General features: G+C 52.7%; 1 protein-coding gene across 1 annotated transcript in view; it reads left to right on the top strand.

Moving 5' to 3' along the window:
• Positions 1 to 5,961: 5,961 nt before the first annotated feature.
• Positions 5,962 to 23,005, top strand: part of LOC122376702 (zwei Ig domain protein zig-8-like) — a 33,017-nt gene continuing 15,973 nt past the window's right edge. Inside the window, exons 1-2 of the mRNA XM_043356616.1 lie at positions 5,962 to 6,024; positions 22,716 to 22,891. Of these exons, the coding sequence (XP_043212551.1) occupies positions 5,964 to 6,024; positions 22,716 to 22,891 (237 nt within the window). The 5' untranslated portion in view covers positions 5,962 to 5,963. The remainder of the gene's footprint in view (positions 6,025 to 22,715; positions 22,892 to 23,005) is intronic.

Genomic DNA, 23,005 nt, shown 5'->3' with positions numbered 1-23,005 from the left:
ACTTTGAGATCACTACACATGTGCCGGTTTTAACCTTGACCTTGACCTCTGACCTTGAAAATTGACCTGAGTCAAAATTTTAGGTGCTTTAGAATTGTCTTGTAAGGACCTTTCGTTTGGTATCGCTTTTGTTTCCGTACTCCCTTATTTACGGAGTTAGACAGGGGGGCGAAACGCCCCCCCCCCCGGGCTGCGGTGGTTGGGATTACCCCCGGGCCCGCCCGGCGGTTAAACCAGATGAACGAGTTTCTCCCAACACAGTGGCATTAACTAAGAGGTGTCCGTTTTTTTATTTGAGGCCTGCCATTCCACCGTGCGCTGGCACGTGCACAGCCGTCTGCAGGTTTTCTCCGAGGAAGCGGAGCTGATTATCGGCTGGAGCTCGGTCAAACTGACAGGCCATATTTCACACACGCGGGCCTCTCCTGCAGTCGGGCCTTTGAAGGCCATCCCGCAGCTCGGCGTAGGGCGCAGATGTTGAGAGCAGTCCATTGTGGACCCGCCTGACTTTGGATGCCTAAGCTGAGAAGCCTGAGAGCGTCGGGCGCTCTAAAATTCGCCTGTAGCAACGTGTACCATAATAGCCTGCACGGCACGACTTCATGCCAACGCCGCGAGCTGGTTGGCCAATAAGACTACCTCGCAACTTTGGTCCAATGACATGGCATGCGACCCTGGACGAAGGCCTTAAATGTTCCACACTTTCATTAAAGTGAACAGTTCCACACTGCATTGCACTCCATGCAATATCGTACTTTGAATGGAATGAATCGCTGTTGCTGAAAATCGGATCAGCATATAACACAGCGGCCTAGTTTTGTGACAAATTCTATCGTGTGAATAGCAAACCTTAATTACCTTAGCATTACGGAGTGCCACCTTGATTATCATAGCCCGTGGAAATGGTAAATGCACTTAATGTACTTATCTGAACAGGGAATGCACCACTTCCCCTATCTATCAAAATGAATGCATAATCTGCCTTCACTGGCACTTCATGAGCGAACGAGGTTAGAACAATTATTTGCACGGTCGACTCGCTATAGGTATGCTCATGCTGACACTTGCCAGAACTCAGCTTCCTCTTAATACGGTTGGGGAACTAAACCACTGAGCAGTGAGCATCATTACGGGCTAAGTGTTAATGCAATTGCACATATATAAAGCTTATAGTAGAGGTGCAAATGTTTTATTCTTCACATTTCTTCGAAACCAACGGTATGTTTTTTAGGGTTGGGGGGGGGGGGGAGGAAGTCTCATCTAGCCGCAGATGTAAGCTGTCGTAAAATATATTATCTGCAAACATCATTGCCTTGAACATTGCCACAAATTCAAAAGTCAGCGTCGCATGACGATTGCAGTGGCGACGACTTTTTATTGTTGGAGGTTTAGTAACAGCGACATTGTCATATGACCTTACATTAGATAACCAATCGACAGTTCCGAGCAAGAACATCCTTAGTGTCAAATTTTTCGAAGTTGATATTTTTATACCATTCGACTCAGCTCGACGAGCTGAGTCGAATGGCATGAGAAAAATTTGACACTTAGGATGTTCTTGCTCGGAACTGTCGCGATGAAGGTAATGTATGTAGATGGGTACACTGTCATACAGTACGGTGTACGGCATGCATATACATAGGTAGGCACTAGGCAGTGAAACAAATAAATGAAAAAAAAACGTTTTGTTTGCATGTCGTGTCTTTGCACTATTGTGGCGAGAGCATGTGTTGAAACACACGCAATGCAAAGTGTTCAGTTTCATGTTCATGTTCAATTCCTGTTTGAGACTATTGAGCTGCTTTCTTAGTACCCAACAATAGCTGGGTGGCAATCGAATGCTAAACTCCCAAGTTCCAGCTTCATTCCTTTAGCAAGTCGACCCAGAAACCTTTCAGATGAGCTTTTAAGCCAATTGCCGTGAAACGTCCCTCAGGTTAGTTTAAAGCCACTCAGGCAAATCTCATAAGCGTGCCTCTCCTGGATCTGCCTTTATACTTCCACTGACGATAAGGTAAGGCTTTCAGACTTTAATTCACATAACTACATACGTGAAATCACGGAGGAAATTGGCGTGCATTTTGGTGAGCTGAGACCGACTTTTAGAACGCTCTCTGCTGTCTTATCTATTTCATTTTCTTCTTTTCCGACTGTCATATAACGGCGACGTTTTCCGCTTGCCTTGGCCGCAGACTGAGTAACTGCATAGCTCAGATTGCGGCAGATCTGGTGGTGGAGACAAACTGCACAGCTCTCACCGGCTGGGATAAACGCACCGTACTCGGCCGCTGTCAACGGAGCTACTTAAATGTGTGTCCCGGGTCGCTGTTACATCCTAATGTGAATAGGAAGAAACCGCGACTCACTATTTTTACGGCATAGCAGGCATAACGAATGAAGGACAGGAGTGTGCGAGTTAGAGTTGCGATTTGTTGCCCTAGTGATTTTGATGAACCAGGTGCCCTCGCGACATATTTCAGCCTCTCTGATTGGTCCCGGAGCTGGTACAGAGATTGACCCATTCTCCTTGGAACAATGCGATCAAAATGATGCATCGTTTCGACGGACAATAACAGATAAAAAACGGAACCCTTCGATTGGTGTCCTAAGCCACCTGTAGCAAACAATGCACATCGCTGTGTTCTAAGTATCCGTTACGTTTGGCCGACCATTTATTGCCTATCGAAATGCAGAACGCTTGACAACTCAAATCTATCGTCATACTGTCCCTGATCGGTTGGCCCGCCCTTTGGGCTTGCCTATGTATTCATGGCTCAGCCAGGGACAGCATAACTAAACCACGGCCGCTGGTCGCCGCATTATAGAGCTTACCTGATGACGTACAAGGACATCTATTCCTGCTGATATTGCGTGTTCATTTTTAACAAACCCGTCAGCTGAGTGATGAACATGAGGTATAGGATCTATATGCGCTCTTGATAATTATCGACTAGGAGTATTTCGGACGTCCGACTCGCTCCTTTTATTCCCTTGTGATCGGAGCGACAATGAAGATCTGGAGCATCGGATTAACTATTGATTGCTCCCATTAGTGTGGGGATTTCGTGCGACGCCTCCCCGCTGATTAAAGATGAGACGAGTCGCGTCACACGGAGGTCGCTCTCTACTCTCTCCGTGTCAAACCTCTGCCTTGCTGGTATCGACTCTGTCCTGTTGGTGCCGGCCAGAGTTGCTGGTAATAGCTGGCTTTGCCCCGCTGGTGCAGTTTTTCTTCCCTATTGGTGCCTCCTTTAGCCCATACTGACGGATTCTGTATGTCTTATTTGTCCTACTGATCTCGGCTCTTTGTTCTGTTGCGTTCTGCTCCGTCTCTTGATGTTTTCCGTCCGCTCTGTTTTGCCATCGTCTGCCCTGTTGGCCTTGGCTACCTGCTCTGCCGGTGCCGACTCTAGTCTGTTTGATGTCGGCTGTCGCCTTTATACTCGTATTCTCTTACCCTACCTGTTATACCCTGGGCAGAAACCATTCCTCATATCTCATCTTCAGACGGTAGAAGGCAAGATCTGACATGAGCAGACGTCCGCTGCAGACGGGCTATATTTACCTTCCCGGAGGCGAGTTTCCTAAGTGTGGAACTGCCCATACCTAAGGTCTCTGATTGGCGTAAGCTTCGCCAAGATGACGTTACAGGCTGTGACATCATGGCTCACAGTCGGCCGACCAATCGCTGCACGATTATAGGCTAGCGGCGCGCGGCACTAGCGCCCCTGGTGTTATTATGGGAAGTTGAGCAATACATTGAAATATAATACCTACGTAGCTTGTGTTGGGAACAATTACGTATTACTAAGGCGTCAATGTCTCACAAATTAATTCTTCCATGCTCCTCAAATTTTGCAAAGTGACCTTATATTGTGCGTCATAAGGTACTACGCTTCAAACAATCAGCACACAGCACCAGCCAGGCACTTACAAGTAGCGAGCAGTTAAGTGGCGGCAGGTGGCGCTACCATCTCCAGCATCGGTCCAGATGGCGTCACTCACTATCCGCACTATAGATCCGCACTACCTGCTAATAAAATAAATAATAAATCCGCTAATAATCTCGCTAATAAATCTGCTAATAATAAATCCGCACTACCTGCTAATCTGTGTCCTATTGGTGTTAAACATCATTCAACGCCGACAGGCAGTATCACCAGCCGTAATACTGAAGACATTTACTCAATGCTGAAGCGAAACGCAGTGCACAAACCCCACCGTCAAAACTCAAGCACCTCGTAGGAGATATGCTTCTAAGGTGGGCGAATGCACGAACGATAACTGAAATAACACCGGTTATATATTCACGTAGAACAAGTTGCTTTTTCCCTAACTAGGGAACTCGCTAAAATTAAGACTGGCTAAATATTTACGCAGAATAACTGTCTCCGCCTCTTCGCCAACTTAAGGACCCGCCAATCCATGCACCTAGCCGCCAGCGCCAACTGATGACGTCACTCGAACGGGCGACGGTATGAATAGTTCCACACTTAGGAAACTCGCTTCCCGGAGCGGTCTTGCATCAGAGCACAGTCACACCGTCAATAAATGGCAGGGTGTCTCCGCCTGGGAGAGGCCGTGTCCGTCTGGAGAGGTGTCTGCGCCGGAGGGGACATCCTGTCATCTAGCTAAATTGGTTGATAAGGATGTCTCTTCGGAAGGGGCACTCCCCGTCTGATGAAATGTTCGTGAAGGATCACCCCGTCATCTGAAGAAATGTTTTCCTTAATGGCCACTCTGTCGAACTTGGGTGGTGTCCCCTCAGGGAAAGAAACTGGGAATTACAAAATGACAGCAAATTTAGTTTAACCATGTTTAACCCTTCTCGAATTCGATTGCCCCTGTAAACTCACAGCATCAGACCATCAATTACGCAGCAAATGAGGCTGCGCATTTCAATTCTGGTTAGATCTGCGCTGTTCACAGCCGATAATGACGCAAATGATCAGGCGACTCTGCCAGCAGGCAGTTTCCATTCAAATCATGCGCCACTGACCGTGTTTCTGAATTCTGATTGTGACCCGAGGCGGGGCTAGGTGGTAACCCACACAGAAGGCAGCTGGGATAAGTGTATGTTTCGTCCACAGTGACTGGAGTCACAACACCCCTCCGGCGCAGAGTAAATGAACTCCGTTGGCAGTGTTTGTTTACGCCTGAACGAGGCTTCTGGAAGAGATCTCGTATCGGCAGACACAGCTGCGAATAGTGGGCTTCTCATTACGCCTGTTGACTGCGGCTGCGGATAGGACCCAGGTTGCGGTCGGCGACACTAAGCCAGTCTGTCAGTTGCGGTCAAGGGGTGCCAATGCAGGCTGTCAGGGGCGGTCGGGGCACCCATGCAGGTTGTCAGCGGTGGTCGGGGTCTACACAATAACAGGCTGCCGGGGGCGCCGATGCAGGCTGTCAGCGGCGCGCCCAGCCCGTGCAGACTAATGGCTGTGAAAATCGATCTACGACGGCCGCTTGCGACATAGTGGCTAATTGGTGGTGTCAATAGGCGCAACCACGGCGCTAAACAATAGCTGGTGAGGTGGCGCGGTCCAACCGAGCCGTTCCCCTCCCCGCCCCCGCCCCGACTACTGCCCCCGGTCATGGACAGTATGCGGTCGCGCCGGCCGCCCCAGCCGAGGAGGGGAGGGGTGAACCTGACACGACTCGGGTCAGTCGATCGCTGACACAGCAAACACACCGCAGACACGCGACTTGACCGCGGCACAGCTCTAGCATATTGTGAAACCATAGTTTCTCGGCAAGGCGGCGTGACTTTAACTCGAGCAAGGCGACGCTTGTTCCTATGCACATTAGCAATAAATAACTTGTCCATGCATAATGCACTAGTCACCATAAACTTCATAACCCTGGGGAGCGTTCAAGTTGTAAATTATGCTGTCGTCATACATGTGCGAAAAGCGTGGATGTGCGATTATTGAGTGTCGAATCATTGCTGTGTTTCAGACGCAATGGGGTCAGACGTTATGTACGGCTCTCGAAGATTTGCGACCTCCCTCTACCTCTCTTCTGGTGAGTACACAAAACTAGAACTTCCAGCTCCCTCAGACATACGTAAGGACGTGAGGAATGGATCATGGTGTTATGAGCGGAAGTCAAGCTCGATTAGTATTTAATGCGTCTGTGCTTACTCCGACCAGATATGTTCAGGGCGAATCCAGTTCAAATTCAATATAACCCCACTTTTGTAGGTGTGCCAAGGTGTTGCTAATTTATGAACGTTTTTTCTTGGTCCCAGATAAACGAATTAACGAATTATAGTGCGTTATTTTGCGCGCCCGCTTCAGTTCAGTAATATAAGAATCTGACTTGCTAGTCACTTGTTATTTGTGTTTAATTTGTTTAAGAAGGTCTGCCCTTTGTTCGAACATGGCTGATGTAAATAATACTAGATATAAAAATTGATGTTAAGTTTTAGAAGAAAAAAAGGAAACTGAAAGCCAGCTACCTCCCTCTCCACTGGGACCTCTGACGCCAGCCACGTGCCGGTGCTCTGGCTGCCCGGAATTCTGCCGTATCCGGCTGTTTTCCCAGTCGGTAGGTAGTTGGCGGCCGACAGCGGCAGCCAAATTAGGTTGACAATGAGACCGAGGACGGAACGCACGCCCTGGAGAACTGTCCCATTCAACTAACAGCCATCAGACTGATGGCCAAACGCCGTCCGTGCCCCTGCGAAACGCGTGTCGCGCGCACCCACCAGATACTGCGAAGGATGATGGCGGCGAGACCAGACGAGCCAGACCGGCCCAGACGACCAGACGAACCAGACCAGACGAGCAGACGGGCCAGACCCAGAGCCCAGAGGGTAGATTTCTGGGGTAAATGCACCACTTTTATGGCAGATATCAAAAGATTCGCAAATAACTATGTTATTTTTCAAGCAGAAATAGTATCACGAACCGGCCTGGAGTGGAATCAGCATCAGACCAGTTTTTCTGTCTTTAAATGAACATTTGTCTTGTCACATATTTGCAACGATTAAGATATTTATTTTCTAAAACATATTGGTGCTTATCCGGCGCATATCTGGCTCTTGTTTAGCATATTTCGTTGCTATTTTTGTGCTCCGTTGCTGCTTCATTTCCACCAGTAAGTGTGTAAAAAGCCCATTAGGCAGTTGTTCAGTGATGAACTAACTCACTTCTCGCCTAAAAGAGTTAACCAAAAGAGACGGCAAAAGAGAAGGAGTTGCTAAAAAATAGCAATTGAGCAATTGTTAACTTTCGAAGGCGCTCTAGAGGTGATGCACGTCGGTAATACCTCGAACCTTACGTTTAACCCTCGCCGGCCGAGGGGGGGGGGCGGGTGCCGCCCCCCCATAGGGTTTTTTCGCGATAGCTCCGAACACGCTGGCGATAGAGAGCTGAAACTTGGCATACCTGACCTTTGATCCAAGCCGCATCTTTTGACACCAACCGCATTTTTGGGTCAGGTCAGGTCACTGACCTATGACGTCATAAGTGAACCTCTGCACGGTCTTCAGATGTCGCAACTTCGCAACGCCCTCACTGCCAGAGGAGATGTCACAGGGAAATGAAACTTGCAGGATCTAGTATCCATTATGAGTCCCACAACTTGTATATCTCGGATTTTTCCTAAAGGTCATATGAGGTCAGGTCATTTTCGTGACCTCACCATTATAAGTCAATGGGGAAAAAGGAAAACTGCTATTCTGGCGCCGGGAACGATCTCCAACTATCTCAAGCACACAGAATCGTGATTTTATGCACTCCTTGCAAGGTTAGATGCGTCACTTTTGCAATGTTGGCCTTGCGTGACGTCATTTATGACGTCATCAAGGTCATATTAGTTTTTCGTCAATAACTCTTGATCAAATTGAGCTAGCGAGTCGGGAAAGCCACCAATGGACTCAGGAAGACCTGCCGAATCGAATGATATGCGACATGACCTCTTTCGACCAGCTTCGTGACCTGGGGGTGCTGACCTGACCTTGACCTGAGGTCAACACCCCGAGTTGACCTGACCCGGACAAAAAGTATATCATTCGACGCGCCTGAGCGAGTCGAACACGATGCTGCCAAAATCGGCGCTCTGCGGCCGTTTTTTGCGAAGTTATTCGCCAAAAACTGAACCGTACCTTGGGGCACTTGACCTGACCTCAGAGGTCACCGGTTGACCTAGGACCTTAAAATCGGGTACCAATCTCTGCGTCTCGTAACGGCGCACACGCTCGTTTTTTCCGCGACGCGCTAGCTCCACCAGGGGCGAAACGGCGAGGGGGGGGGGCGTACCCGCCCCCCCCTCAGCCGGCGCGTATGTAGAAAACCAATAGGTCCGGCGAGGGTTAAGCAATGAGCATTAGTCCTAGCATTCACTCAGTAATCTCTTCAGTAAGCGCAAAACCATCGATTACGCATGCAAAACTATTGGGTCGCTGCGATGTGCTCCTGAATTGTGTGATCAAATGATCTGACTTGAAGAAACAATTTGGGATCATATCTGAGATTCATTTCCTCAGATGAAATGTGTCTAAGAATAGTTAAAATCGTTTTAATTCGTTATTCATTGTGTCAAATGCAAATGCGATCTACGCTGTCATCCAGAGCTGTCATCATATTGGGAACGTCGGGCCGGCAGATTGTCCTGACAACGGGACCGCCAAACAGCGTCAATAATTAGCCAAAGCTGTCATTATGTCCACCACATCAGGCGACTGTCGTTTTGTGTTGAAAGCTCGCTAAGCCGGGAGTGGCAGTGTTGCCGGGCTGCACTGCTGAACAGGGAACAGACAGCACTGCTGAGCAGGGAACAGACAGCACTGCTGAGCAGGGAACAGACTGCACTGCTGAGCAGGGAACAGACTGCACTGCTGAGCAGGGAACAGACTGCACTGCTGAACAGATCGTGTGGCTGGACTGTGTTCTGTTCTGCGCCCGCCGGATCCTCAGTCCGCACTGACACGACACGCACCGCTCTGCACATATATTGCCGGCTCGGACGGCACGCACACCTTGACGGCTCGCTCGACACTGCCCGCTCTCCGCCGGCGCCGGCCGGCGGCCGCTCGGCGGGCCAAGGCCGGGCCCTTCTCATAACGGGGGATGCGGGCCCGTATCATAACACCTCCCCCAAGACCTTCGCTCTAACAAAAGCATACCTTGATATTAGGGTGGCACTTAGCAATAGGGTGAATTTTATGTTATCCGATTTTTAGGCGTGCGGGTAGTTTTCTGGTTCCATTCCCGTAAAAAATAATGTGTGCAAAATGATTTTGAAAAATATTGATATTTAGGGGTCGCGAATTGAGGTCAAAGTTGGCAGTTTTGGGGAAAAATTCAACTTTTTGGAAACTACTTTAAACCTATTTGGAATGACATATGTGGTCATTAAGCGTCATATCCGACGTATTTTGACCTTTATTTGTATAACAATTGCTTATCCCATCACTTTCGGTCGATCGTAGCCAGTCCAGGTCAGGCCAAGACAGGTCTGATCTGGGCTGTTTTACCCATGTCAGGCCTGTTTTTGGCCTGCGACCGGTGCCTTCTCACAGTGGAGGTCATATCCTCTTATAAGTGTGAGGAGTGAACGGTCTCTCCTGTTCCAAAGGGAGGACGAGCCCCACAGTTCTATCGGTTCTTGAGACATGCTCCTTTTCTGTCAAAGAGAATGTGAAGAAGTTGGAGTCAGCCTATCGCCGGCGGGGGAAAGCAGAGGCGAGAGTGGGCATTGAGCTGCACTGGTTTATTGTGCTTTCGGGATGTTCTTCCGTGGGCGCTTCTTCAGACTCTACATAGTGCCAGTGCCAGCAACAGACTTACCCGGCCGTTGCGGCGCGCACACGGAGGGAACGTCTTTGACGATGGCGACCATGAGAGAGAAACGTCGACTCACACTCCCAAGCGCATGCGGGCGAGCGGACGTCCCCAACAGTGAACTGGCCTCGACCGGGCCAAACTGCCCAACCGTAATGTGTGAAGAACACGTGAACCTGTTATCAACTGCGGCACGGAACTTCTGATACGACTCCGGCTGAACCGCGAGAGAAGGAGCGTCGACCGATTCTAGGTCCTGGTGACGGGGAGGGGGAGGGATTGGGGTGTCCAAGCTCCTCGCCGTTCCCAAGCTCCCCTCCATCCAAGCACAGGAGGCCATGCTCACAGCGCTGGGGGGCTAGGAACTGGAGAAGCGGAACTGCGGCCTTTTGCTTCGACGCCACGACGGCGAACAGCATGCTGGTGAACGGTACTTTAGCCCTTATCGAGCAGAAGCTGGATCGGCCCGTCCTCCAGCTGGCCTGCCGGCACCACGTGTAAGAGCTGGTCCCAGAGAAGGCCTTCTCCACCTGCCGTAGAATCTCGAGCGGCCTCTACATCCGGCTGTTTAAGAGGTTCAAAGGCGGGTGGGAGTTCATGCTTCATTGACAGGATCATACCGGTGGCGTTCGCCGTCGACGACGTTCCGGAGTGGGACAAGCTGCTGGTCAGCTTCCATCGCTTCCATCGCTGGACTATGCCTAGCTCCGGGAAGACTACCGAAAACTTCTGGAGCTCTGCGTAACTGCTCTCGGTGGAATTCCAAGCACGGCATCCGTTTCTCCACCTCAGAGTACTCCACTGAGTTAGGTGGATGGCAAAGACCATCCGTACCGTGGATGCCTTCCTCTTCAGGGAGCGGCTCCGGCTGACGGCGGCCGAGGCCCAGGTCATCAGACGCTATGCGCTGTTCGTTGCCTGCAAGTTCGCCGCCGCCGCCGCCTGGTCTGGGACTCTACTGCCATTGCGCCGGCTCTGGACCTGACCTTCGTGAACTCGCTCTGCACCTACCCCGGCAAGGAGCTGTCGAAGGCGACAGTCCCGGTGGCTTCGGCCGTCATCTGTAGTAATTGAGTGATCGGCTGGTGACTCTGGAGCTTTTAGACCCCGACCCTCGGGCTCAATCAAGACATGGTGCGGGCAACAGACTTGTAGGAGAGGGGACCCGCCCCATAAGTCCTTAGTGAACGCCGCTCTCGCGACCGAGACGTTGGCGAGCTTCCTAACACCATCGTTCAAAAAGCTCTCAAGGATACACGACCTGGACGCGGGGCTCATCATCAATGACCAAGGCCAGTGGGAGGACAGCAGCTACCAAACCGCAGCTCGTGTAGTCCGGGAGCTGCGGGTGGTGAATGACTTCACCAGGCGCGGTATGGCGCTGATGTAGGACTGGCACTCATGGAAGACAAAGATTAGCGCCAGTTCTTCCTCCATGTCGTTGAAAAGATCACAGAAAACGCTAACCTGACACCCGAAGATCGACTGCAATTGCTAACCAGGCTACACACAAAGTGATCTGGGTGCCCGTTGCCCATGATACCCCTCCCTCCAATGAGGCGCCAATAATCTACTAAAGAGGAGGAACTGGAGTAGTGGAGTTCCGAGACCAGCGTTCTGGCGTGGCCGAAGCTGCATGGAATATCAATAAACAATATGAAAATGACTAAGAAATGCCTTATTATCATCCGATTATGGCGTAATAGGAAACTCAGAAGCGATTTTAATGATATTGAAATATGCTACCAAAATCTCAATTTTGACCTTGATTCGCGACCTCTAAACATCAATATTTTCCCATACAAAATTGCCTCCCTTATTTTTTACGGGAATGGAACCGGAAAACCACCCGCACGCATTAAAAATCAAAAATTGATTTTTAAGTGCCACCCTACTTGATATGTTAGACGAATGTCTTCAAACAAAAGTAATCTCCGTTAAGCGAAGCATCCATCAAGGAAGACAAGAACTATTGCGCGATACAACGAAATGCAGTTACAGTGACAAAACACATGTCGGAGCATTCGCAGCGTGCACACGCTATCACTCATATGTGTTGGTGTCCCAGCGGACTTGCAGTCGCTGCGGCTCACGACGCTGGCGACCACTTTGACGGGGCTCCGCCGCTCGCGCCGCCGCCGTTCGGCGGGCGGGCGGCTGCTGCAGCGCCTCCCGCCGGGTCGGCGGCGCCCGCGCCGCGCTGGGAACCTCCGGTGGCTGCGGCTCCGCGCCGCTGGCCAACATCGGGCGGTGTGGTCTCAGGAAACGCCTGTTTCTCCAATATATGCGGCCGCTTGGCATCTTTACAAGGTAGGTGCGGCGCTGTCCCACGCCGACGATCACACCTGTACGGTCCCAGCGGCCGTTCTCGGTGTTTTGCACGTTGACGCGGCAGCCGACGCGCAGTCCAGAGAGGGGGCGCGCTGTGGCGTCGTGACGGCGCTGTACGTCGTCTCGGAGGTCGGCCGCCCTCGCGTCGCACGCGTCGGCGGCGCGCTGCCATTCAGGTGCGTATGCTCGGTGATGGGTCGGCACGCCTGACCGCAGCGGATGACCAAACAGCGTCTGGGCTGGTGACCTGCCGTCGGCCCGTGGCGTGTTTCGCAGCTCGAGGAGACCTCGGTCGAGCTGATCGTCGTCCAGCCGTCCGCTCGCCGAGGCAGCCACGATTATTTTCTTCACCGTTTTCACGGCAGCCTCGGCGTGACCGTTGGATCTCGGGTACCGTGGGGATGACATCTCGTGGCGGACTTCCCACCGGTCCAGAAATCGCCGGAGCGTGGAGGAGGCGAACTGCGGTCCGCCGTCTGTCCGCAGTACGGTGGGAACACCCGTCTGAGAAAACAGCCGCCGCAGCTGCTTCACCAGGTGGTCCGCCGAGGCCGTCCTGGGGCAGACCGTTACATACGGCCAGCCTGACAGTCTGTCCACGTACACGAGGTAGGTCCGGCCGGCGACATAAAAATAATCTGCCGATACCGACTCGAAAACGCGGCTGGGGAGATCGTCTTCCACCCATAAGGGTTCATTGCTGTGACTGGCAGCGAGCTGCCTGCAGCTCTGGCATGCAGAGACGGTGTTGCATATGTCCCGGTCAATCCCCGGCCAATACACGGACAGCCGTGCGCGGCGTTTGGTTTTCTCCATTCCTTGGTGAGAATCATGTAGTCGGTCGAGAACGTTGCGGCGTAGACTGGCCGGAATCACGAGCCTCGCTCCGTAGACGACGAGCCCGTCGTCGACCGCCAGCATTGAGCGGACACCCCAGTAGGGCCGCAGAGCTGGTGCCACTTCGTGTCGGTGGTCGGGAAATCCTGCCAGGATGACGTCACGGAGGGCTCGGTACTCGGGATCGCGGGCGGCTGCCGCTCGAACCGAGTCCAGAGTCCGGTCTTGGAGCGGAGCGACCAGGGCACCGTCCTCGGAGGTCGCGCTCAGAGTAGCGACCACGGCGTCGTGCAGTGCCTCCGTCACCTCCGCGACTTCGTCTCCCGTTGCTGGGTCGGACACTGGAGCGCGTGACAGGGCGTCCGGGATGCAGTGTGAGGCCCCCTTTTGCCACACAGCAGTGAAGCTGTAGATCGACATTTTCTCCCGCATCCGCTGGAGGCGGGGGTTGTCGATCTCTGATAACCTCTTGGAATTGAGGATCGGGACGAGAGGGCGGTGATCCACGACGAGGTCGAACTGTGGAAGTCCTGCCAGAAAGATGTGGCACTTGCGGAGGGCCCACAGGCAGGCCAGGCACTCCAGCTCCACCACCGCGTATCTTGACTCTGTATCTGTAAGGAAGCGGGAGCCGCACTGCACCATCTTCCATGTGTCTCCGTGGCGCTGCTGGAGAACGAAACCCAGACCGCGGGTTCGTGCAGAGTCCGTTTGAAGCTTGGTAGGCAGCTGCGGGTCGAAGAAGGCCAGAACGGGTGGCGACACCAGCGCTCTCTTGACGTCCTTGAATGCCTCTTCATGTTGCTCAGTCCATCTCCAGACGGTGTGCCGCTTGAGCAGGTCTCTGAGGGGCTGAGCTGCACTGGCGATGTCTGCTGAGAAGTCGGCCAACTGATTGGTGAGTCCCAGGAACGATCTGAGATCGGTGAGATTCTCCGGCCGCGGGAACTCAGAGATCGCTTGCAGCTTGCGGTCGTCAACCGTGTAGCCCTGTTCCGAGATGCGGTAGCCGCAGTAGTCCAGCGACGGCCGCGCAAACTGGAATTTGCGCGGGTTGATAGTGATGCCTGTCTCTCGGCAGCGTCTGAGGACCGCGACCACGTGAGAGAGATGGGCGCTGTAGGTCGCGTCGTGCAGCAGCAGATCGTCCACGATTTTTAGCGTTCGCGGTATATCTCCGAGCGCTGCGTCGCCCCGCCTGTTGTATTCGTCACCTGACGAGATGAGACCCATCGGGGCCCTGAGGAACTTCATCCGGCCCCATGGAGTTATGAAACAGGTGAGGTCTTGAGATTCCTCGGCGATCGGGACCTGAAAGTATCCCATAGCGGCATCCAGCGTGGTCAGCCACCGCGCGTCCCCGTCGATAGACGCCACTGCGTCGTGAATCGGTCTCACGGGGTAGGCAGGTCTCTTCACGAATCTGTTGACGGCGGTCATATCCACGACCAGTCTGGCTCCTCCCTGGCGTTTTGCAATTGGCACCATGGGGTGACACCACTCCGTAGGGTAGTTCACCGGGGCCACGATCCCTCTGGTGACCAAGTCGTCGAGCTGGCTCTTTATCTCCTCTCTCCAGCAGTATGGGATGTTTCTGGCAGCAGTGAGAGCTGTGGGGACTGCGTCGTCTGTCAGCTCGATGACCATCGGGCCACCAGCCATCTCGCAGAGCGTCTCGTTGCCGTCGAACACGTCTTTGAATTGTTGTCTCAGGGCCGCCTCATGACCTCTGATGACATCGTCTGACGGGTCGTATTCGTGCTCCCATACAGGCTGGGCACTGGCCGCTGTTTGTTGAGACGACGGCTTCGTGCTGGATCCTGCGGCTCCCGCGCCGCCCGCTGTGGTTCCAGCGCCGCCCGCTGCGGCTCCCGTGCCGCCCGCCGCGGCACCCGTGTCGCCTGCCGGGGCTTCCCTGCCACCTGCCGCAGTTCCCGTGCCGCCCGCCGCCCGGGCCGCGGCCACGTGTTGCAGCGGGTGACCAGTAGGCGGCGCCAGGTGTTCGTCGACAGGTGGCGCCGGCGGACGGTCGGGTGGCTGCAGAGGCCGCGCGCCGATCGACTGTGAGCGGACGTGGCTGCCGCGGCTTTGGTCTGGAACGGACTGACTGCGCCAGATGTTGACAGGGATCTGGGCCGGGAAATTGGCGGGCAGGATCCGCAGACGCACGGAGTCACACCAGCCGAGCAGGAATCCGGTGACCTCTCGCAACACATACACTGTTGTGGCGGTCTGGCAGTCGCCAAAGGTCACCGTGGCGCTGAATTGGCCGATGCAGGTCAGCGGCGTGCTCCCGGCTGACGAAAACTTGATCTCGCCGCCTACCGACCCCGTCATCTTCGTTACGACACCCAGGGACGCAGCCATGTCAGCGCCCATGACCGTAGCTTCCGCCCCGGTATCAGGCATGCATAGCACGGCCGACGATCCCGTCGAATGGACGAGTGTCACCCTGATCCGCGGCGTGCGACGTGCAGTCAGTTGGTCCACGTAGATATCTCCGACAATTTGTCGTACTTCGGGTCGGTCACCGGCCGCGTCCGTGTTTGCTGGCGCCGCGCCAGGACCCGTGCCCCGCCCGCGGCGTAACCTTGACCGGCCCCGGCCGGGCGGCTGGTCGCCGGCCGCGCGGTCACGTGATCTGGCATCCTGCCAGCCACGGCCGCCGCCCCGGGGACCGCGGTCGGGCGGCTGGTTGGCGCACACCGTTGCGAAGTGACCGGAGCCTCCGCATGCATGGCACGCTGCATCCATCGCGGGGCAGCGCACGCCGTCAGCGTGTCGAGCTCGACCGCAGCGTCGGCAGGGGTCGTCTCGACGCGCATTGTTGGAGCATGGATGGGCACGCGACCGACGGTACGCCGACAATGCTGTCACGTTAGCCGGCTCGCCGAGAATTGCGGCACTGTTCGCGTTCGCCGACTCACACGCACGACAAATGTCCACCGCCCTCTGCAGCGTCAGCTTCGGCTCATGCAGCATACGCTTCAGCGCCTCCTCGTCACGGATGCCGACCACGATCCTGTCACGGTACTGATCGTCCGCACACTTATCACAAAAGTCACAATAAGCGGCGATTTCCTTGATAGACGATACAAAATCGTCAAACGTCTCATCCGGTTCTTGCACTCGTGAGTAGAAGTCTCGTCTGTCGAGGATGATGCTGCGTTGACCACGCAGATGAGCCTCCATCATGTCGATCACGGTCTTCAGGTCGGCTTCCGAAGGGATCTGGAGGCTATATCGCAGCGTTCGCGTCCACTCGTCGTCGAGCAGTGACATCAGAGCCGCCTTCTGCTCCGCGATAGGCAACGTCTCCAGGTGAGTGAGGAGCCTGAAGTCGTCGAACTTCTGGCGCCACGTGCCGAACTCCTTGAGGGACGCGGAGGAGGTCAGGTGCGGCGTCGAGATAGCGCTCGACGGGAGTTTCGCTGGCGTTGCAGCGGGCTGTCTGCTCTCGGTGACGGCCGTCTCGCTCCGTGCAATCGGCTGTTGCACCTGGTTCGCCAGCGCCCGCTCCAGCATGGTTGCGAGTCGTTCCTCCCGCTGCGCCGCCTGCTCGGCAAGCCGCTCCTCCCGCTGCGCTGCCTGCTCCGACTGCTGGGCCAACAGCGCCGTCAGGCGCTCGAGTTGTGCGTTGTCCGCCATCACTGACGCGAGCGATCCGACACGGCTGCACGTAGTTCAGTATATCTCGGAATCGGTGTCGCACGCTACCGATCACACTACCGACCGCGCCATGTTCTGTTCTGCGCCCGCCGGATCCTCAGTCCGCACTGACACGACACGCACCGCTCTGCACATATATTGCCGGCTCGGACGGCACGCACACCTTGACGGCTCGCTCGACACTGCCCGCTCTCCGCCGGCGCCGGCCGGCGGCCGCTCGGCGGGCCAAGGCCGGGCCCTTCTCATAACGGGGGATGCGGGCCCGTATCATAACAGACTGCTGGATAGGGCAGCAACACGACAGCTACCAGGCCCGTAACACTTCCAAAAACAGTTCTGAGAGGCCTGCCCCGTGATACCCGACACAACTCCGACCACCCTGCCAGAATCTCGGCGAGACCGTCCCGACAAACCCAGCCCGAGACGAGACGACCATTCGCATAGCCGACTGACTGTGAGGTCTGCTCTTCAGTGGTGCTCTAAATTTTATGGCTTAACTTGAAAAGAGTCTGACTCGTACGATGTTTGGCGCGCGGTGAACTGGCGAGTTGATCCCACACTTTGGTCGTCTGCCTCAGCCTCGAATTACGCACAGGACAATGGGCAATAGCCTGTAAAGTGATGATGTGGGCTTTTGCCATCCCAGTGCCAAAACAAGATAGGGTACGTTTGTCGAATAACAACCGGAAGTAGCTTCTCTGAGCCACGACTCGATGCCCGACTGCAGCGTTCTTTGAGAGGTGGCTTTGAATTCATGTATTTGCTTTTATTATCGCAATTGCTATTTTTGCAAACAAATATTCAGTCTATATTTGTCTTTACATCACTAAGTAGCCTTTAATTTCCTTCAGACATCCTAAATTCATTTTTGAATTTTATCTAAAGTTACTCACTTCTATAAAATCTGTGGTTGGGCGATCAATGTACAGCGTCTTGCAGGGCCTCCTCTAAGGAATTTTCACTGGGGGGCCAGAGGCTCTGAAGTCAGACCTAGGGTACCCCAAAATTCAGTTTTCTCATCGGATTTAGGCCACTTATTTTTCGTCACAGCCCTGATACCATGATTTTCATTTTTCATTTGAAAAAAAAAAAAAATATTCAAGAAATGATAGGTCACGTCACCCTACTGGTGGATCCAGGCGGCTGCCGGCTGGGTCACATTTTAGGTACGTAACGATCCTGGCAACGTCCGAAATCGACGAAAATTTCTGGCTTTTCCGACTTTCGATAATAAAACTAAATGCCTATATTATATAAAAATTGTTTTAGCCCTCGCCGGTACAGGCCTTTAAAGTCCTTCGACAGCACAAGGGGGGGGGGGGGTGGTACGACCCCCCCTCGCGTTTGGCCCCTGATCGAGCTAGAGCTTCGCGGAAAAAACGAGCGTGTTGCCCGTCACGAGAGGAAGCCGGTGATACCCAATTTTAAGGTCCTAGGTCATCGGGTGACCTTCCAGGTCAGGTCAATGACCCGAAAACCGGGAAAATCGGGACCTGTTAGAAAGTCGTAACGTGTGGCTGCTATGTGGTTTTCAGGGGTGCTGATCACGAATATCGTGTTAGTTTTGATCATAGATGATATCTTTAAGCATTTAGACCAGTTCGGGTCAGGTCAGGTCAGGTCAACCGGTAGGGGTTGTGACGGGTGTTCGTAACACGTGTCAACCGCCTCGGACAGCTTCGTAACATGCTACGAAGGCACCAAAACTACTTCGTAAATGTTCAAATGGTTGCTAAATTCGAATTCAGCTCCAAAAACTAGCCTAGAAACATGTAAAACTCGAAAAAGTGAACCTAGGTCACCCGAGGTCAACAAAGGTCAATGACCTGACCTGACCTTCAGGTGAACTTGAAACCCACCCTAATGCATGGGAGCAACATCAAATCACATGTTTGAACGTTTGAAACCACGAAAAGCTTGCAAACGCGCGGCTAATGCGAGCCGACATGCGCCGAACCGCGATTTCGGCCAAACATGGTCACATAAAAGAGGTCACAGGTCAAAGGTCATTGGGATCAGGGTCATGAAATTTTCAGGGTAGGTGTAAAATTGATGAATGCGAGGGTACTGAAAGTTTCGTCGCGATTGGTCGCTTTTTACGCAAGTTATTCGCGAAAAACCTTAGGGGGGGTTGCATCAACCCCCCCCCCCCCTCCTGTGCCGGCGAGGGTTAAACGGCACGCATTGCGTCAGGAATCTAACCAACCGCTAAAAGTGTGAGGTTTAATCTTTCCCACTAACACTGGAATCCATTAACCAACAGCTACCTGCCTGAAAACAGCTCACCATCCTAAACAGCTACCTGCCTGAAAATGACGAAACAAGCCACAGGTCAATAGTAATGAAGGCTAGGGACCAGGATCATTTAAAGAAATGTGCAGCCAATTGATATATTTTTTTTTAATTTAAAATTTTTTATTATAAATTTAGTCCGAACCTTTTGATAGGAAGGATTCACAAGGACAGAGCCACCGCTAAGCGAAGCTTGTTGCGGTGACCCTGCCCTCTACCCTCCGATCGCGCAATTCCAGTGCTATGGCAGAATTTAGAGTCCAAAGTTTAACGTGCGCACATAGCCGCGCACGGCCGGTCCCCTCACTGACTTCGCCTGGCTACGGCCTGCCACCAACCGCAACCATACCTGTCAGGAGGCCCATAAATGTCGAGCGCCCGTCGCGCTTCGAACCCGGACTGTTATAACCGGGAACGCGTGCTCTCACCACGCGGAGTCCAACGCTCTACCAACTGAGCTACGGGACCGGCTGGGCCACTTTCACAAGAATACTAAAAGTTTTGCCACGCTGGGCCACTTTTTACGTGAGTTATTTACGAAAACCCTAGGGGTGGGTCTATCTAACGGCTGACCCCTCAATAAGTGTAAGGGCTTGTTCCCATTCCCAAGCACCGGGGAGTAAAAACTTTTCCCGTGCTCCGCCGCGTTCTCATTTGACCGTAGCAAGATTTCCTCTTCAAGAATGAACCCGTCTCCCGAATAAAATAGTCCTTCTCCGTGTAGAAGCGTGAGCGTTTGACTGATTGAGAGGGCGACCTTCCGGGACACTTCCTTCTCAAAGGAATTCATCAATGGCCATGCCCCGTTCGGGCTTCAGTCGGTGTTCGATTATAAAAACTGCATTGTCTGACCACATTCGTGGCTCATCTTAGGCAACATGCGGATGTGAAATGTTCTTTGTAGATAAAAAACAACGGTAGGTATAAGAAAACTAAAATTAGTAACGTGGTGATCGTGGAGATAGTCTGGATTGTTTGTGTGGTACGCTTTTAGTGGAATTTCCTCATTTTTCTACATTATTGGTTTAACTGTGTGGCCCCCCAGTGACGCGATTTCAGCTCCAGTGGGGGGGGGGCAGCGGCATCACTGCCCCCCCCCCAGTTAACATTTTAGAGGAGGCCGTGGCGTCTTAAGTTAAATTTCTGGACTAATTAAAACGTGGCCCTCTAGCTTGTTCTTTGTGCATTATTGTACGCTCGGGACACGTTCTGTGACGCGTCAACCGATGTATGCTAAATTTTCTGTAACATGCAACCTCTTGTTTAAAGAAATTAGGAACTTTTCGATTACTCGGCTATTAGCCATGGGAATCAATCACTCTGCTCGTCTGCTCTGGCTCGACACCTCAACAAATACGCTCATCCTCCCCATTAATGATCTCAGCAAAAACGTGCTGATGAGAATCTTGAAAGAAATTTTCAGCGCTGCTTCCTCCCACTCTGCTAAATTACACTTCGCTTCTAGAACCGATGTCTTTGCAACATTTCCCAGTGTCTTAGACTTCCGCTGATCGTCTCTGAAGTTAACTAGTTGGCAACATGTGCGGCGCGCCGGCTGGGGCCGTCGAGCGCCAGCTCCTTTGAAGAGTGTTCAGTCTAACGACTGTCGGCGATGGGATTTCCTCGTGCTCTCATCGCGGCGGCTGTGATTTAACGACCTGGCGAGCGGCGCACGGCGATCGGCCGTCATCTCGGCGCCGGCCGCGGCAGCTGACAGCGTTTTTCAGCCACGACCGAGCACCGCCCGAGATTCGATTCTCAGATTCTCGTAAAGTTAGTTTGAATCTCAGTTCCATTAGTCAGAGTTCGTTTATAAGAATCGCAGATCATCATCAGTGCCTTGCATTGGTGGGTCCAGAAAGGTGATTTAGGACGCTGTGGATGGTCCTTCCTTCCACGAAAGGTTCCCTGATAAAATACTCGGATTTCGATTCGTTATGCCATGTTATGCTTTGCTTTAAAGTTGACATAAGCCCTATCGTATAAAATATGCGTAGTTTTTTCTATACGAGGAAGACGACAAAACGGCGACAATGTCGGACGCTGCGAAAGGTCAAAATTTCCCAAATGATATTTCACTGAGATCCGCTAGTACGTAGTGGTAGGAGTTTTGCATTAGCACTTCTTATTCGATTCATTCCTTGACTTATCTTGTTATTATGCCTGGAAGCCAATATTCAACACATTGCTTTATTTTTATTAGCATCGCCTTCTGGTGGCGCCCATACGCTATAGAAACGCGCTCTCGGTGCTGCGTATGCTGTTAGCACATATCATGTGCCCTCGGAAACTGGGGTTTTACCCAATCACACATCGGCTTCTCTCAGATTCCACCGCGCCGTGGCGCTCCGCAAGGGTCACTTGACTCCTGACTCCATCGTGAAGCACCGCTCGGGTCATATGACTCCTAGTCCTGACTCCATCGTGACGCGCCGCTCGGGTCACATGACTCCACCATGGCGCTCCTCTCGGGTCACATGACTGCTCCCGGAGCCTGGCAGTCCCGGTGGGCGGGTCACTCGGCGCACAGATCCGACGGCCGCAGGAAATGAGACGGCGGCAATCAAATAATCAGCACCCTTCTGCTGTCGGCAATAGCTTCTCATTAGGCCCAGTATGCCACACACGGCGGCCGGCCGACCGTTGCCTGGCAGTAGATGGACGCGTTCAGCCGTGCGGCCGCTGAACGCACCCACGGATGGTCTATGCCGCTCTGGAGATGGATAGGGGATGATGAGGAGGATGACCTTCACAGAGGTCATCCTCAGGGGCGCGTACGGCTCACCCTAGCTATGAGGGACATATTTATATTTGCATTTATAGTTCACTGATGTTTCCGTTTTTATTCGTTCCTTTCTTATCCTAAAATTGAACTGGGATAAATATGCACCTAAAATGTTCAAACAGTTACCTTGCAAAGTGGATTTAAGAGGTTGTACGAACATATTTGTGTAACAGCCGCACCTTAGTGTCAGAAATATCTGATTGGGTCTTTTTTTGACGTGGTGTTACGGTAAATCCTTACAAAATCAACATCAGTTAATTGCATTTAGCCACGTCTCAAGAACTTAGAAGAATAATTCAGTAAATTGAATAACAAAGCCGATTTAGCTTTGCAAGCGTTGTTTTACACAAGTTTAGCTATACCCAGCAGCGCAAACTGGTTCGTGTTCATAAAACTACACCTCTGTAACTATGTATGAGATCAACTTACAGCTGAACTATACCAAAGAATGCATAGTTCATATAATTTATATCAGCGAAATCCGTAAATTTGTGTATGTTGGCGAACAGCGCTATTGTGGTTTGTGGTAGCTGTTGCATCAGTGTAAAAGAGGTCACAGAGTACGGATGTTGCTGACAATATGACGAAACAAGATCGGATGACTGCCAACAGCTGCTGCACAATCAATATTCATGGCGTCATGACACCGGAGAAGGCCGGCATCTCTTGACCAAAGGCTTCGTCTGTAACTTGAGCTGTGAATGGTGATCCAATCTTAAACTGACCTGTGACCTTTCCTCTGACCTGACCTGAACTAACCTGTGGCCTGATTCTTTGGCCTTAACTTTTTCTATTGATGCGTGACCTGACTTGTTACCTGACCTTTACTCTAACCAAAGACCTAACCTGTGATTGGATTTGTGACCTGACTATTGTTCTGATCTATAACATGACTTGTGAAACGTACTGACCCGTCATTGTGCTAGCCCGTGGTATGTGCTGACCAGTGACCACTGACCAGTGACCTAACCTGACCTGTTGTCTGACCTGTGAACTGACCTCTACCCCTGCAGTGCTGCTGATCAGTGTGCTGGGCGACGAGCAGCCGGCGGGCAGCTGGGACGGCAGCACGGCCACGCTGCCTCAGCCGGACCCGTCCGAGTTTGGTGGGGCTCTGGAGAATGTGACCGTGCAGACCGGCGACACGGCCCACCTGCCCTGCTCGGCGGCCGTCGGCGGCGACAGTCCCGTGAGTTAGCCAGAGGGGTGGCATGGGGTGGGATGGGATGGCTTGGGATGTGATGTGATGGGATGTGTTTGAAGGAGCTGCCATTCATGATATCCTTAACTAGTTATGTAGTTT

The sequence above is a fragment of the Amphibalanus amphitrite genome, unplaced genomic scaffold, assembly GCF_019059575.1.
Source record: "Amphibalanus amphitrite isolate SeventyFive unplaced genomic scaffold, NRLGWU_Aamphi_draft 002254F_arrow, whole genome shotgun sequence".
Lineage (NCBI taxonomy): Eukaryota > Metazoa > Arthropoda > Thecostraca > Balanomorpha > Balanidae > Amphibalanus > Amphibalanus amphitrite.
This window is presented reverse-complemented; position numbering and strand designations above follow the sequence as displayed.